The sequence below is a fragment of the Schistocerca gregaria genome, chromosome X (assembly GCF_023897955.1).
Source record: "Schistocerca gregaria isolate iqSchGreg1 chromosome X, iqSchGreg1.2, whole genome shotgun sequence".
Classification (NCBI taxonomy): Eukaryota; Metazoa; Arthropoda; class Insecta; order Orthoptera; family Acrididae; genus Schistocerca; species Schistocerca gregaria.
The window spans coordinates 600,233,557-600,249,268 of record NC_064931.1 but is presented as its reverse complement, the minus strand read 5'-3'; the positions used below and the strand labels follow the sequence as shown (position 1 = coordinate 600,249,268).

At 43.8% G+C, this 15,712-nt stretch overlaps 1 protein-coding gene across 1 annotated transcript in view; it reads right to left on the bottom strand.

Moving 5' to 3' along the window:
- LOC126297976 (delta(24)-sterol reductase-like) overlaps nucleotides 1–15,712 on the bottom strand; it is a 79,873-nt gene that overhangs the window by 42,986 nt on the left and 21,175 nt on the right. The window contains exons 3-5 of the mRNA XM_049989289.1: nucleotides 14,856–14,961; nucleotides 4,299–4,417; nucleotides 3,612–3,706 (exon numbers count right to left, since the gene is read on the bottom strand). Of these exons, the coding sequence (XP_049845246.1) occupies nucleotides 3,612–3,706; nucleotides 4,299–4,417; nucleotides 14,856–14,961 (320 nt within the window). The remainder of the gene's footprint in view (nucleotides 1–3,611; nucleotides 3,707–4,298; nucleotides 4,418–14,855; nucleotides 14,962–15,712) is intronic.

Sequence of the window (15,712 nt, the reverse complement as noted above, 5' to 3'; positions counted from 1 at the left end):
CAGTTTAAGCACAGTCTTGTAATAATTTTTCAAAGGGGACGTTTCATAAGGTTGCAGAAGAACCCGCCATACGAACACCAACAATTTGACCATGCTCTAATGCTCTGAGCTCCATCAAAATCCACTCACAACTACACAGAACAATGTTCTGATCACGACTGACTCATGCAACTTTTTGAGGACATTGCACAGTGCCGTTTGTAGTCAAATACAACAGTGCAAAGTGCAGGTTTGGCTAGCATTTGCATTTAGGTTGAAGCATGCATTTCTCGCGGTGTTTTTACACTACTGGCCATTAAAATTGCTACACTACGACAAAGTGCTTAAGTTCTACATCTACACGAATACTCTTCAAATCACAGTTAAGTGCCTGGCAGAGAGTACCTGGAACCACCTTCACAACAATTGTCTATTATTCCAAACTCGTACAGCGCGCGGAGAAAGCAAACACCTATATCTTTCGGTGCGAGCTCTGATTTTTATTATTTCATTATGGTGATCGTTTCTCGCTATATAGGTCGGCGTCAACAAAATATTTTCGCATTTGGAGGAGAGAGTTGATGATTGAAATTTTGTGAGAAGATTCCGCCACAACGAAAAACGCCTTTCCTTTAATGACGTCAACCCCAAATCCCGTATCATTTCAGTACACACTCTCTCTTATTTCGCGATAATACATAACGTGCTGCCTTTCTTTCAACTTTCTCGGGGTATTGCACCAATCCTATCTGCTAAGGATCCCACACCCCGCAGCAGTATTCTAAAAGAGGACGGACAAGTGTAGTGTAGACAGTCTCTTTAATAGATCTGTTACATTTTCTAAGTGCCCTGCCAATAAAACGCAGTCTTTGGCTAGCCTTCCCCACAACATTTTCTATGTGTTACTTCTAATTTAAGTTTTTCGTAACTGTAATTCTTAGATATTTACACTACTTGCCATTAAAATTGCTACACCACGAAGATGACGTGCTACAGACGCGAAATTTAACCGACAGAGGAAAATGTTGTGATACGCAAATGATTAACTTTTCAGGGCATTCACACAAGGTTGGCACCGGTGGCAACACGTACAACGTGCTGACATGAGGAAAGTTGTGATGCCTCCTGTAAGAAGGAGAAATTAGTACCATCACGTTTCTGACTTTGGTAAAGGTCGGATTGTAGCCTACCGCGATTGCGGCTTATCGTATCGCGACATTGCTGCTCGCGTTGGTTGAGATCCAATGACTGTTAGAGTATGGAATCGGTGGGTTCAGGACGGTAATACGGAACGCCGTGCGAGATCCCAACGGACTCGTATCACTAGCAGTCGAGATGACTGGCATCTTATCCGCATGGCTGTAAACGGATCGTGCAGCCACGTCTCGATCCCTGAACCAACAGATGGGGACGTTTGCAAGGCAACAACCATCTGCACGAACAGTTCGACGACGTTTACAGCTGCGGTTACCCTTGACGCTGCATCATAGACAGGAGAGCCTGCGATGGTGTACTCAACGATGACTCTGGGTGCACGAATGGCAAAACGTCATTTTTTCGGATGAATCCAGGTTCTGTTTACAGCGTCATGATGGTTGCATCCGTGTTTGGCGGCATCGCGGTGAACGCACATTGGAAGCGTGTATTCGTCATCATACTGGCGTATCACCCGGTGTGATGGTATTGGGTGCCATTGGTTACACGTCTCGGTCATCTCTTGTTCGCATTGATGGCACTTTGAACAGTGGACGTTACATTTCAGATGTGTTACAACCCGTGGCTCTACCTTTCATTCGATCCCTGTGAAACACTACATTTCAACAGGATAATGCACGACCGCATGTTGCAGGTCCTGTACGGGCCTTTCTGGGTACAGAAAATGTTCGACTGCTGCCCTGGCCATTACATTCTCCAGATCTCTCACCAATTGAAAACGTCTGGTCAATGGTGGCCGAGCAACTGGCTCGTCACAATACTCCAGTCACTACTCTTGATGAACTGTGTATCGTGTTGAAGATGCATGGGCAGCTGTACCTGTGCACAGCATCCAATCTCTGTTTGGCTCAATGTCCAGGCGTATCAAGGCCGTTATTACGGCCAGAGGTGGTTGTTCTGGGTACTGATATCTTAGGATTATGCACCCAAATTCCGTGAAAATGTAATTACATGTCAGTTCTGGTATAATATCTTTGTCCAATGAATACCCGTTAATCATCTGCATTTCTTCTTGGTGTAGCAATTTTAATGGCCAGTAGTGTATATTTTTATCCACGCGGTGTTTTTATATATTTTCCACCCCCACCTGACGCAAATTTCTTGATGATACCTGTTGCTAACTTTCGATTCTACATACTTTTTGCCTTGTAGGCACTAAAGTCTGCTGCTCCTTGTGTTAAAGGCACGTCCGTCAGTAAAGGATCATCTTCGACAACGTATGATATAGTGCGGAGAGCGACAAAATCCGCTCTGGACATATAACGATTTCGCATCTTTTTCCAAGAGAGCGCCACCGTCGACATCTCGGCAGGCAGTCGTTTGTTAGGAAACGTAATCATTTTACATACATGTGCACATACACAACTCATACCGCTTGGAACACTTATTTCCAACCATTGATACCTTGCTGCAAACCACTTAGTTTAGACTCATATATAGTTTGTTCCTTTCTTATCTTAATAAATTAAATATTAATGTAACTACTTCTACAGTTGCTTGTGCTGTATAGGTACACAGGATAGGTGTATCTTAAAACCTGTAATAGTGTGGCAGGAGACGTAACCACCGAAATAAAAGCATTATTATTATTCCTATGATGCTCCCCTGTGCTTGATGATACACACCAGTGGGATAATCCTATTCCAGTATACGAGATAATAATTTTTAGCAGAAAGAACGTAAAATGCATGGCGGTGCTCTATTTTTAAAAATCGAAGTGAGTAATCTTACAGTCCTCTCACAAAAAGTTGGCAGCCCAACGGTATAACATGAAGGCATTCACGTTTGTACCTCTAGTATAGAAATAAAAAAAAACTATTCTTTTAGGTCTGGTAATGTACATACAGGCATCAAGCAACAATACTAAATGTTCAACTGTGAGTAACAGGGGAACAGTAATGTATGCTCCTCCGTGGTGCAGCTGTTCTTAATGTTTTTTTGCTGCCCACTGTACGTAATTTTTGTGTACTAGTATTATTTTTCTAATTTATTACTTGCATTATTAGATTATTAGGAACATTCAAATCAAAATGTTCTAATGTGTGTGAATTACTATGGGACCAAACTGCTGAGGTCATCGGTCCCTAGACGTACACGCTACTTAAACTAACTTTAAAGACAATCCACACACCCATGCCCGAGGGAGGACTCGAACCTCCGGTTGGAGGGGCCGCCCGATTCTTGCACGGCGCCTGTAACCGCGCGCCACTCCGCGCGGCTAGGAACATTCTAACATTAAAATATCCAGTCTTGAAAATTCAGAAGTTAAAAATGAAAGTAAATTGTCAAGGAAGTAACTTAATTACACTATGTTCATTTAATTATACCTTCGATTACCAAGCAATCTGTCTTGTATTAGTCTGATCTGTGTAAGATTTTGAATTTTAATTGTTTTGTAGTAACTGCCAAAGACTTACTTTTTGGACGGAATGATTCTGAATTCAACTGCAGTAAGGAAACCCAGAGTTCCATAAGACCAAGGGACTGCGTAAAACAGGTCTGCGTTGTTCTCCTGCAGCAAAAAGTAGCATTTGACGTCGCTGTTTTCTTAGAAGAATGTTTGCGATTCCAACAAAACACATATTCAATAACAACTTAGAAAGAGTTCACTAATATTTTAACCAAACAAAATTTAATAACAAATTTACATATCGGTTACATAAAATATCTGTGAAACAAACTTTAAAAACGGTGGAGAATGGAAGAACCATCTATATAAGATCAAGTATACGGATGTAAAAACAGTTCATTGGTAAGCTAAGTTTTTAAATTTAACTGTACTTGGAAAAGTAGTTTGAGTTTAAAAAATTTATGTTCATAATGTAATAAATAAATTCGAGTTGTAAATTTTATTCAACTTAGCGCCCCACAACTCTGATATAAGCTTAAGTACGTCACAGTAGTCTTCGTTATCAGCCCAGTCAGTTATCTCTGAAACCATTCCAATTTTTTCAAATCCATGGAATTCCTAGCGGTATGATCCCAGGAGAAAATTCATGAAAGGGACGATACCGCCAGTTAGAAAAAAATGTGTTTTTAAGTATTACCGGTCTCCACCACTCCTGAGAGGGTTTGTTAAATTTTCAGAATGGACCAGTGCTTACCTTATCACAGACAACAACACTGCCGTCAGCCAAGACAAGCTCATAGGACACGCAGATGTGCTGGATAAGGCCGTGCTTGTGCGAAGAGCTCTCCACACCAGTGCCCATCACAAGGCCCCCTACAAAGCAACCATTTTTATTATTTGAATAGTAGTACATTACAGAAAAAAATAGCACCTGTTTTTACGACAAGCTTCTCCCTTCCTCCATTCTAAGCAACACCCAAAAATGATGTAAATGTAATCTATGAATGGAAATGTTAGTAAGTTCCTCCTATCTATAGTAACTGTAACTTTTGTTCTACTCGTTTTTCATGTTTCGCAAGTTCGTAGAATGTTTATTTTTGTGTGATAATTCCCGCTAAAACAACAGTTAATAAACTATATATATGTGGTGTCCGTTCTTTCCGACATGTCCGACAGAACAGATACCAGTTTGATCCTGCAGCTACTATGAATCAAGGAACAAGAGAATTATAGGCATTAGCTGCCAGTGGGCATTGATTTATATGAAAGGTGAAATCTAAAAATATCTGCCAGACTGAGATTCGAACACAGGCCTCCTGCTTACTAGGCAATATGCTGACTAGAGCACTGTATAGTACAAGTTGAACAATCCATCATTTTGAATCCCACGTTGAAGGCGCTCGTTTAAACTCTACTTAGCACTTATACTTTTTAATATACTCGTAATGCCATCAAATGCACATTCCTTGAGCAGATAATATTACAGCCTAGAAAATGTACATTTTACTATAAGAAGCAAGAAAATTAAAGTAGGTGATTAGACGAGGATTTCGAGAGGTGGTACATTCACTTACGTTCCATGCTAATCATACGTTGCTGTTCCACATATTTAAAAAACACAGTTAAAATGTGTCACACGTATCGTATTTTCTGCTTTATGTACGGTACATCCACTTAAGTTTACGGTAAGTGACAGGTACATTCGTAAACAATTACGGAATAATGTTAAAATGTAACACAACAGGCCTAAAAATTTCTTATCAGCACAACAGGGAATTGCGTGAGTACTCCAAGTATATTACTGACCCCAATTTTATCGGCTATTTCAAAAGCTATAAAAGAAATCTGTCAGAAGTTATTTTAAAAAACTGCAAATATTTTGTTATTACCAACATCTAGATCTACATTTATACTCAGTAAGCTACCCAACGGTGTGTGGCGGAGGGCACTTTACGTGCCACTGTCATTACCTCCCTTTTCTGTTCCAGTCGCGTATGGTTCGCGGGAAGAACGACTGTCTGAAAGCCACCGTCGCGCTCGAATCTCTCTAATTTTACATTCGTGATCTCCTCGGGAGGTATAAGTAGGGGGAAGCAATATATTCGATACCTCATCCAGAAACGCACCCTCTCGAAACCTGGCGAGCAAGCTACACCGCGATGCAGAGCGCCTCTCTTGCAGAGTCTGCCACTTGAGTTTGCTGAACATCTCCGTAACGCTATCACGGTTACCAAATAACCCTGTGACGAAACGCGCCGCTCTTCTTTAGATCTTCTCTATCTCCTCCGTCAATCCGATCTGGTACGGATCCCACATTGATGAGCAATACTCAAGTATAGGTCGAACGAGTGTTTTGTAAGCCACCTCCTTTATTGATGGACTACATTTTCTAAGGACTCTCCCAATTAATCTCAACCTGGTACCCGCCTTACCAACAATTAATTTTATATGTTCATTCCACTTCAAATCGTTCCGCACGCATACTCCCAGATATTTTACACAAGTAACTGCTACCAGTGTTTGTTCCGCTATCACAAAATCATACAATAAAGGATCCTTCTTCCTACGTATTCGCAATACATTACATTTGTCTACGTTAATTGTCAGTTGCCACTCCCTGCACCAAGTGCCTATCCGCTGCAGATCTTCCTGCAATTCGCTATACGCTGCGGTAAAGTATTATTAATTTACTGTTCCAATAAAATTAACAGCTCCTTAAGATGACTTGTGGCTTTACTCAGTTGTAAATGAAACAAAGAAAAATAGCTTACTTTAAACGTACAATGTTACGTCGTATTATGTGTACATAATCTGCAGCAAGTTTAAAATTAACACACTTCTTACATATATAATTCCACTACCACCGCTCTGTGAGCAGATCTGATTTTAAAACAGAGGGAAAAAGCCTTTTTACTTAGGTTGCACAAGTAGTTGGTCGATTCTGGTGTTTAATCTTTGGGCCTTGAATTAGAAGCCATCTTTTACACCGACCTATATCCGAATGAAACCGATGAAACTTATAGCGACCATGTCTGCTTTTATTTGAACAGTTTGGAGGTGCACACCCAACCATTTGACGCTGTGGAACAATAGAATTAAGCAAAATTCGCTGATTTACTTTCCTACCCCTCACGAAACATACACCACTGGGATTCAAAATGGCGGATTGTTCAAGCTCGGTATATCCAGTGCTTTAATGCTGACCACTACGTCACACGGACAAAGTGGTCGTTTCAAGTGCACGGACAACCCCAACACTCCCCCGTCAGACCGAAATTCTCAGCTTACCCACACACTACTGATGTGGCCCTTGTCCATTATCCTCATTACTTACGAATTCTGCCGATTCTCGTAAGTTTGGTTTGTATCTGCGCTGAATGGACCGTCCGCGTCTTAATTATACACTCCTGGAAATTGAAATAAGAACACCGTGAATTCATTGTCCCAGGAAGGGGAAACTTTATTGGCACATTCCTGGGGTCAGATACATCACATGATCACACTGACAGAACCACAGGCACGTAGACACAGGCAACAGAGCGCTAGTACAGTGTATATCCACCTTTCGCAGCAATGCAGGCTGCTATTCTCCCATGGAGACGATCGTAGAGATGCTGGATGTAGTCCTGTGGAACGGCTTGCCATGCCATTTCCACCTGGCGCCTCAGTTGGACCAGCGTTCGTGCTGGACGTGCAGACCGCGTGAGACGACGCTTCATCCAGTCCCAGACATGCTCAATGGGGGACAGATCCGGAGATCTTGCTGGCCAGGGTAGTTGACTTACAGCTTCTAGAGCACGTTGGGTGGCACGGGATACATGCGGACGTGCATTGTCCTGTTGGAACAGCAAGTTCCTTTGCCGGTCTAGGAATGGTAGAACGGTGGGTTCGATGACGGTTTGGATGTACCGTGCACTATTCAGTGTCCTCTCGACGATCACCAGAGGTGTACGGCCAGTGTAGGAGATCGCTCCCCACACCATGATGCCGGGTGTTGGCCCTGTGTGCCTCGGTCGTATGCAGTCCTGATTGTGGCGCTCACCTGCACGGCGCCAAACACGCATACGACCATCATTGGCACCAAGGCAGAAGCGATTCTCATCGCTGAAGACGAAACGTCTCCATTCGTCCCTCCATTCACGCCTGTCGCGACACCACTGGAGGCGGGCTGCACGATGTTGGGGCGTGAGCGGAAGACGGCCTAACGGTGTGCGGGACCGTAGCCCAGCTTCATGGAGACGGTTGCGAATGGTCCTCGCCGATACCCCAGGAGCAACAGTGTCCCTAATTTGGTGGGAAGTGGCGGTGCGGTCCCCTACGGCACTGCGTAGGATTCTACGGTCTTGGCGTGCATCCGTGCGTCGCTGCGGTCCGGTCCCAGGTCGATGGGCACGTGCACCTTCCGCCGACCACTGGCGACAACATCGATGTACTGTGGAGACCTCACGCCCCACGTGTTGAGGAATTCGGCGGTACGTCCACCCGGCCTCCCGCATGCCCACTATACGCCCTCGCTCAAAGTCCGTCAACTGCACATACGGTTCACGTCCACGCTGTCGCGGCATGCTACCAGTGTTAAAGACTGCGATGGAGCTCTGTATGCCAGGGTAAACTGGCTGACACTGACGGCGGCGGTGCACAAATGCTGCGCAGCTAGCGCCATTCGACGGCCAACACCGCGGTTCCTGGTGTGTCCGCTGTGCCGTGCGTGTGATCATTGCTTGTACAGCCCTCTCGCAGTGTCTGGAGCAAGTATGGTGGGTCTGACACACCGGTGTCAATGTGTTCTTTTTTCCATTTCCAGGAGTGTATATATGTAGTGTCTGTCCTGCAGTTACTGTAAGTCAAAACACAAAGGAATTAATGACAACTGAAAATTCAGACATGTCCGGGAGAACAGATATATAATCAAGGCGAGGGCGGCCTGGTCCCTTCAGATCAGATGTACACTAAGTCGAACTCTTATGGTAATATGCGGAATGGCGTTAGTAATGAGGGTAATGGACAGTAGTGTGTGGACAAGCTGAGAATTTGCGACTGGCGAGAGGAGCGCTACGGCAGTACGTGTAGTTGCGATGACCACTGTTTCTGAATGTTATAATGGTCAGCGCATCTGCCTAGTCACCAGGAAACCCGGGCTCGAATCCTAGTCTGGCTCAAATTTTCAATTTTCCCGTGATACAAATCAGTGCCCACTGGCAGCTAATGTCTTATCCTGTCTTGATGTGTAATCCTGCGATATAAAGATATTGATACGGAACCTTTTCGAGGAGTAATGGGTAGAGCATTCCAACCAATCAGAAATTAGAAACTTCCCCTGCTTCAAAAATTTCAGGTTATCGGGAAGCTATTAAATACTACCCTGGCACGAATGCATGCAACCATTTTTCAACTCCTTACAGCGTACGAAGTCAACTCTGCATTGGTTACTTAATTGAATCGAGATTATCACAGGATGCGGTACTGTGATGTTGTCCGTATGTATGTGTACGATTACTCCTTAATATGGGCCCCTTTAGCAGATAGAAAATGGACGAAAACGTTTGAAGAATAATGAGTTTAAGAGCAGAGGGAAAATGTGGCATGGCAAGCTCCATGGGAAAACACCTCCGCGTTGGTCTGGAAGGGTAGTAAGCGCAGTAGCGGATTGCTTGCTATCTGTGACAGATCACCCAAGGGTAGGTTTATGTTAATAGCGGGTATCATACAGCTTGATATCAGTGCCATAGCCATCCATTCGACAAAATGGTTCAAATGGCTCTGAGCACTATGGGACTTAACATCTGAGGTCATCAGTCCCCTAGAACTTCGAACTACTTAAACCTGAGTAGCCTAAGGACATCACACACATCCATCCCGAGGCAGGATTCGAACCTGCGGCCGCAGCGGTCGCGCGGTTCCAGACTGAAGCGCCTAGAACCGTTCGGCGACACCAGCCGGCCCCATTCGACACAAAGAGGTCAATCCCAATCTGTGCAACAATACAATGCGCTGCTGCGGGGTCACCTCTGCTGAGCTTTGTCAGTAACTGGGCGCGGCAGCAGGCTCTTGTTGGCTGCAGCTTTATCCTCCAGTGTGATTTTCCTCAGCTGCCGTGGTAACTCCCCGCTCGTCAACAGGTCAGGAGGCAAGGCTCCAGCGGCGCAGCTTCATTGGTGTTAAGGCTGCTGAAGAGAGGAGCGCTTTGGTCGTATTCTCACGCTGATTTGTCGGTATCTTCTTTTCTACTTCGTCCACGATGTGGGCCACTACAGCGCTCTTGAGTGCCCTGCAGTCGGCCATGACCGCTGCCTGCAGCTCGATAAACCCATCTGAGTCAATAGGCTCTACGCCTAATTCGAAATTCGGCAGTCCGACATCTTGTGGTACCGCTCTGCCCATCCTACGCCTTTGCACTTGATGTGCGTACGAGCGACAGGCGTACGATCGCCTTCTTACCACTTCTGTGGTCGATCAGCGAGTTCAGCGAGCTGTACCACCGATGGACCCTTTGCTGTGACGGCATTCGCTTATTTTGCTCGTTAGCCTTCGCCCATGCTGTGGCGTGAAACACGGAAAAATAGCTTCGCGTCGTTAAGAACGGCGTGCGAGAATATTTTCTGCTCTCGCCACAGCACAAATACGCCGTCACAACTCTCCGTCAGTCTCACCAGCGTAGCGCCCAACAGCAGCGATGCACTCGCCTTGCTGCTTAAATAAGGCTGAACTACGAAACTCACTGCTGGAGTACTGTTTACACGTCGTGTTTTGCTGCCCCTGTTAATGCACATAGTTAAACTTTATATCGCACTAGACTACTATGAGGCGGCTCTATCAAATGGGCTTATAAAATTTCGATTTAAAATACTCTGCTTGTAAGTAGAAACAAACGGACTTTTTCCGTCGACACTAAGCGAAACATGAAGGACGCAATGGGTAACTGTGGTGTCACAGGGCTTAGGCCTGTCCCACCCCTCATTAAATCGACCAAGATGTATACGAATAATAGTAAGAACAGTTATTGTTATTATTATTATGTTCTTTAAGTTTGTTTTTGGGTTTTCAGAAATACTGTGGGAAGAAAGTTTATTTATGTTGCAGATAACGTGGAAGACGTTGCCCAACGATCACCACGAAAGTCCGACGTAGCGGCAAGTGGGCAACGAATAAAACGAATGCTGCAGACTACAACGAGCCACGGAAGAGTCTGGGCCGCGAGGGTGTCGAGCTTCCTGGGTCGTTGTTGGACAACGTCAAAGGAAGAGATATTCCGCTTTCTCTTTGTAAGCAGATCGATCGAGTCTTAAAAGGTTCATGTAAAGCGTATAGGCGGGTGACACATTAGGTGGGACCCGATGCCTGTAATACTTCCACAGTTATTAAAAAGTTTTTAAACGGCAAAACCAATAGTTCATCACTTATATAGATAAAAAGTAGTAAAGATATAGGAAAGGAAGAGTTGCGGCGTCAGAACGAAAAGTGATACATCGCTCAGCAACGAAGAAGGACGTAAACAGCGGGCGTTACGTGGTGAAAACAAATCAACTGATGAAACAGTAAGTCTGTAATTAAGCATAAAGCCACGTAACACTGCACAACACTTCTTGAGACTACCTATATTTACACATCAAGAAACTAAATTGCTTGTGTTTGCTGGAATACCATAAAAATGCGCCTGATGATTTGTAGGAGAGGTACCCAGTGTGCAACTATAGGATATTTGATCTACATTAAATTTGAGTGACGAGTTAACAATAAATATTATTACATCCATCACAGAGTCAAGTGAACAGGTACAATTCCTATTAACTGCCTTGCTTTCCTGCAGTGAATAAAATGTTTGTTCCACTTACTTTCAACAAACATCCAATGTACGTCACAAAGTTTTCACTAACTTATTGCTAAATGGGACGAATCGTAGGTGTTATGCATGGCTTTGGAGTAGTCATCTTTATTGTTTAAATATCTTTTCTTAAGAATTTATATATTTTGGTGTACGTCTAAACATTACTACCAAATTTATTAATATGGCATAGAAACTGGTTCTTCGTTAAAAGATATTTTTATCACTAGAGTCTGGACATCTTGCTTTTATGTAGTTAAGCTCCACAAACTGTGCGTTTTTAAGTCTTCAGATGTTGATAATTGCAACTGAATACTTACTTGACGAATTAGTACATTATAAGATGTGCACATATGAATGTCACTGCCAAAGCTACAGATGGATGAGAGAGATACTGCGTTTTTTTGTTTTTTTTTCGTGTGTTGCATTTTAACGTCCTGTAGACAGTGAGGGTACCGTCCAAGTAGGAATGGAACCGACCGTGGGATAGTGCACGGCGTAAATAGAAATATTAAAAAAAGGTAGGAAGATTTTTCTGTTCAGCAAAAGCGACAAAAAGCCGATTTCAGAGTACCTGATGGCTCAACACAAAAGTTTTGTCTGAAGTACAGATAGTGTTGAGGATCAGTGGACAAAGTTCAAAACCATCGTACAATATGTGTTAGATGAGTATGTGCCAAGCAAGATCGTAAGAGATGGAAAAGAGCCACCCTGGTACAACAACAGAGTTAGAAAACTGCTGCGGAAGCAAAGGGAACTTCACAGCAAATATAAACATAGCCAAAGCCTTGCAGACAAACAAAAACTACGCGAAGCGAAATGTGTTGTGAGGAGGGCTATGCGAGAGGCGTTCAATGAATTCGAAAGTAAAGTTCTATGTACTGACTTGGCAGAAAATCCTAAGAAATTTCGGTCTTATGTCAAAGCGGTAGGTGGATCAAAACAAAATATCCAGACACTCTGTGACCAAAATGGTACTGAAACAGAGGATGGCAGACAAAAGGCCGAAATACTAAATGTCTTTTTCCAAAGCTGTTACACAGAGGAAGACTGCACTGTAGTTCCTTATCTAGATTGTCGCACAGATGACAAAATGGTAAATATCGAAATAGACAACAGAGGGATAGAGAAACAATTAAAATCGCCCAAAAGAGGAAAGGCTGCTGGACCTGATGGGATACCAGTTCGATTTTACACAGAGTACGCGAAGTAACTTGCCCCCTTCTTGCAGCGGTGTACCCTAGGTCTCTAGAAGAGCGTAGCGTTCCAATGTATTGGAAAAGGGCACAGGTCATCCCCGTTTTCAAGAAGGGACGTCGAACAGATGTGCAGAACTATAGACCTATATCTCTAACGTCTATCAGTTATAGAATTTTGGAACACGTATTATGTTCGAGTATAATGACTTTTCTGGAGACTAGAAATCTACTCTGTAGGAATCAGCATGTGTTTCGAAAAAGACAATCGTGTGAAACCCAGCTCGCGCTATTCGTCCACGAGACTCAGAGGGCCATAGACACGGGTTCCCAGGTAGATGCCGTATTTCTTGACTTCCGCAAGGCGTTCGATACAGTTCCCCACAGTCGTTTAATGAACAAAGTAAGAGCATATGGACTATCAGACCAATTGTGTGATTGGATTGAAGAGTTCCTAGATAACAGAACGCAGCATGTCATTCTCAATGGAGAGATGTCTTCCGAAGTAAGAGTGATTTCAGGTGTGCCGCAGCGGAGTGTCGTAGGACCGTTGCTATTCACAATATAGAGGTACTCAAGGTACCCTCCGCCACACACCGTCAGGTGGCTTGCGGAGTATGGATGTAGATGTAGAAATACCGTTTTATTTCACGAGCACATGATATTACTGTGAGGAACACTTGCACACCTATCATAGAAACACACGCTTTTCCTTTGACCCATCTAATAATTAGATAGCTCTGCCTGCTTCATCTTAATTACAATAACATAATGTGACAATATACTAAACCACGCAATAGCTCCGTCTCCAATGACTTCGTCGTCGACGGGAAGCTAAACACTAATCTCCTTCCTCTTTCCATCCGTTACCACTCTAAATATCACTGATACGAATAATGAATAAAATTTTGCAATCCTCCTTCCTCCTCCACTCCCACCCAATACGCCTCCTCACAATTCCACTGACATCCATTGGGAACAAAAAATTCTCTACCATTCACTATAAATAGAGAACAGTAAATTTAAAACGAAATACTATTTTTCTATACAGGCCAAGGCCCTTGAAGGGCTGTAGAGCCGAGGAGTAGTAGTAGTAATATTACTCCACTGCAGAATATATTGTAGGACATACAGTTTAAAGAGAAATACTGTTATTCGTAATCCTAAGCCCCAGAATATATTTTTAAAAATCTTTACTCGTTCAATACTGGTTGACCAAGTCATTTGAAAAAAAAACTAAAACTAAACTCCTCCCGAACAGGCCATAAGGCCAACCGCTACCGACCGGCCGCCGTGTCATCCTCAGACCACAGGCGTCACTGGAGGCGGATATGGAGGGGCATGTGGTCAGCACACCGCTCTCCCGACCGTATGCCAGTTTACGAGACCGGAGCCGCTTCTTTTCAATCAAGTAACTCCTCAGTTTGCCTCACAAGGGCTGAGTGCACCCCGCTTGCCAACAGCGCTCGGCAGACCGGATGGTCGCCCATCCAAGTGCTAGCCCAGTCCGACAGCGCTTAACTTCGGTGATCTGACGGGAACCGGTGTTGCTAAAGCGTCAAAGCCGTTGGCACCAAGTCATTTGAGCAGTTATTTATTACTGGGCGTGTCCACTGGAGAGATCACACAGTGTTAATCAACATCTTCATTATGAAAAACACTGATCTATCTTTGCGGTTCCTAATAAAACAATTCTCTCGAGTCCACTGGATATTTCACAGAATTTTAAACGCGTCTCTACTAGCATTCCAGATCACAATCCGCATTTCACCCTCACTTCGTAATTCACCACCGTATCCCAAACATCGATGTCGAAAAGTGTAATACTGCAGCTTTTTTTCCCTACTGTCAAATCTGCACCACGTTCGTAATTGGCTCACACAATAGGAACAAATGTCATTCAGTAAATTATCATTTATTTTTTCGGAAATTTGTTTCACGTGCTTTACTTTCTCCGTCGGCTGGAGTGGCCGAGCGGTTCTAGCCGCTACAGTCTGGAGCTGTGCGATCGCTACGGGCGCAGGTTCGAAACCTGCCTCGGGCATGGATTTGTGTGATGTCCTTAGTTTAGTTAGGTTTAAGTTGTTGTAAGTTCTAGGGGACTGATGACCTCGGAAGTAAAGTCCCATAGTGCTCAGACCCATTTTAACCATTTTACTTTCTCCCCAAAGTGACACATATGTTCTGGCGAATTCAGCATATACGAGGCTGTCTTCGTTTCCATAGCCCACGCTACGAAATCTGTGTAAAGCTTAAGTAAAGGCGATAAAATATGAGTTGAGGAAGGGCTTACCAACTGTGAGGTCGTCGAGTTCCGGGACAACAGGGATGGTCCAGCCGGAGGAGAGCAGAAGTGCCGTCAGCTGCCCCATGCTCACCATTGGCTCCACCAGCACCGTCTGCACAACACCACACTCTCTTCAGTATTTACGCGTCCAACAGCAGCTCATTCAGCTTATCCGTCAGCGTATAACATATTCAAAACCATTACATTCTGCAACATTCCCAAATATTTCTCATTTTCATTCAGAAATGCGTTACAAACAGCACATATGTAAATTATCTGTTGCCCTTTACTTTTAATTACAGCCCATCTGCAAAAATTAATTCGAGTGTGTGAAGTTCCAAAAGTTGGTAAACTCACATTTCTTAAGTCGTAGATGGTTTTTGTCATCTACATATAGATCTTCATAACTTCTCTGCGACACGCACTTAAGTGCTTGTCATATGGTTCATCAAACCATCTTCAAATTCAATACAGTTGTGCAGTGTTTGTATTTTACAGTGTCCGTATAGTTGGATGCAATGTTCATTCAGACATGCACTTCTGTGTTTAATGCCAAGCAAGGCAGTCTGACAAGTAAACTAAAATCTCTCCCTATGCGGACATCACACGATTTGTGTGGGAGCACTAAGGGAGATAGCCACTAGGACATACGGAGGGTAGAGTCGGTCCTGGAAGTGTGCTCGGATAATCGAAGCCGTTAAGGCGACCACTCGCGTAAAGCGAGATATCCAGTTTCGTGTACCGATCCGGAACAAATTTTCATATGTTACTAGTAAGTCGTATAGCTGTGATAAAATCGTACTCCCAATTTGCGAATACATTCTTAACATCTTTATATTACTTCTCTAGTGTTCCACTCTCGA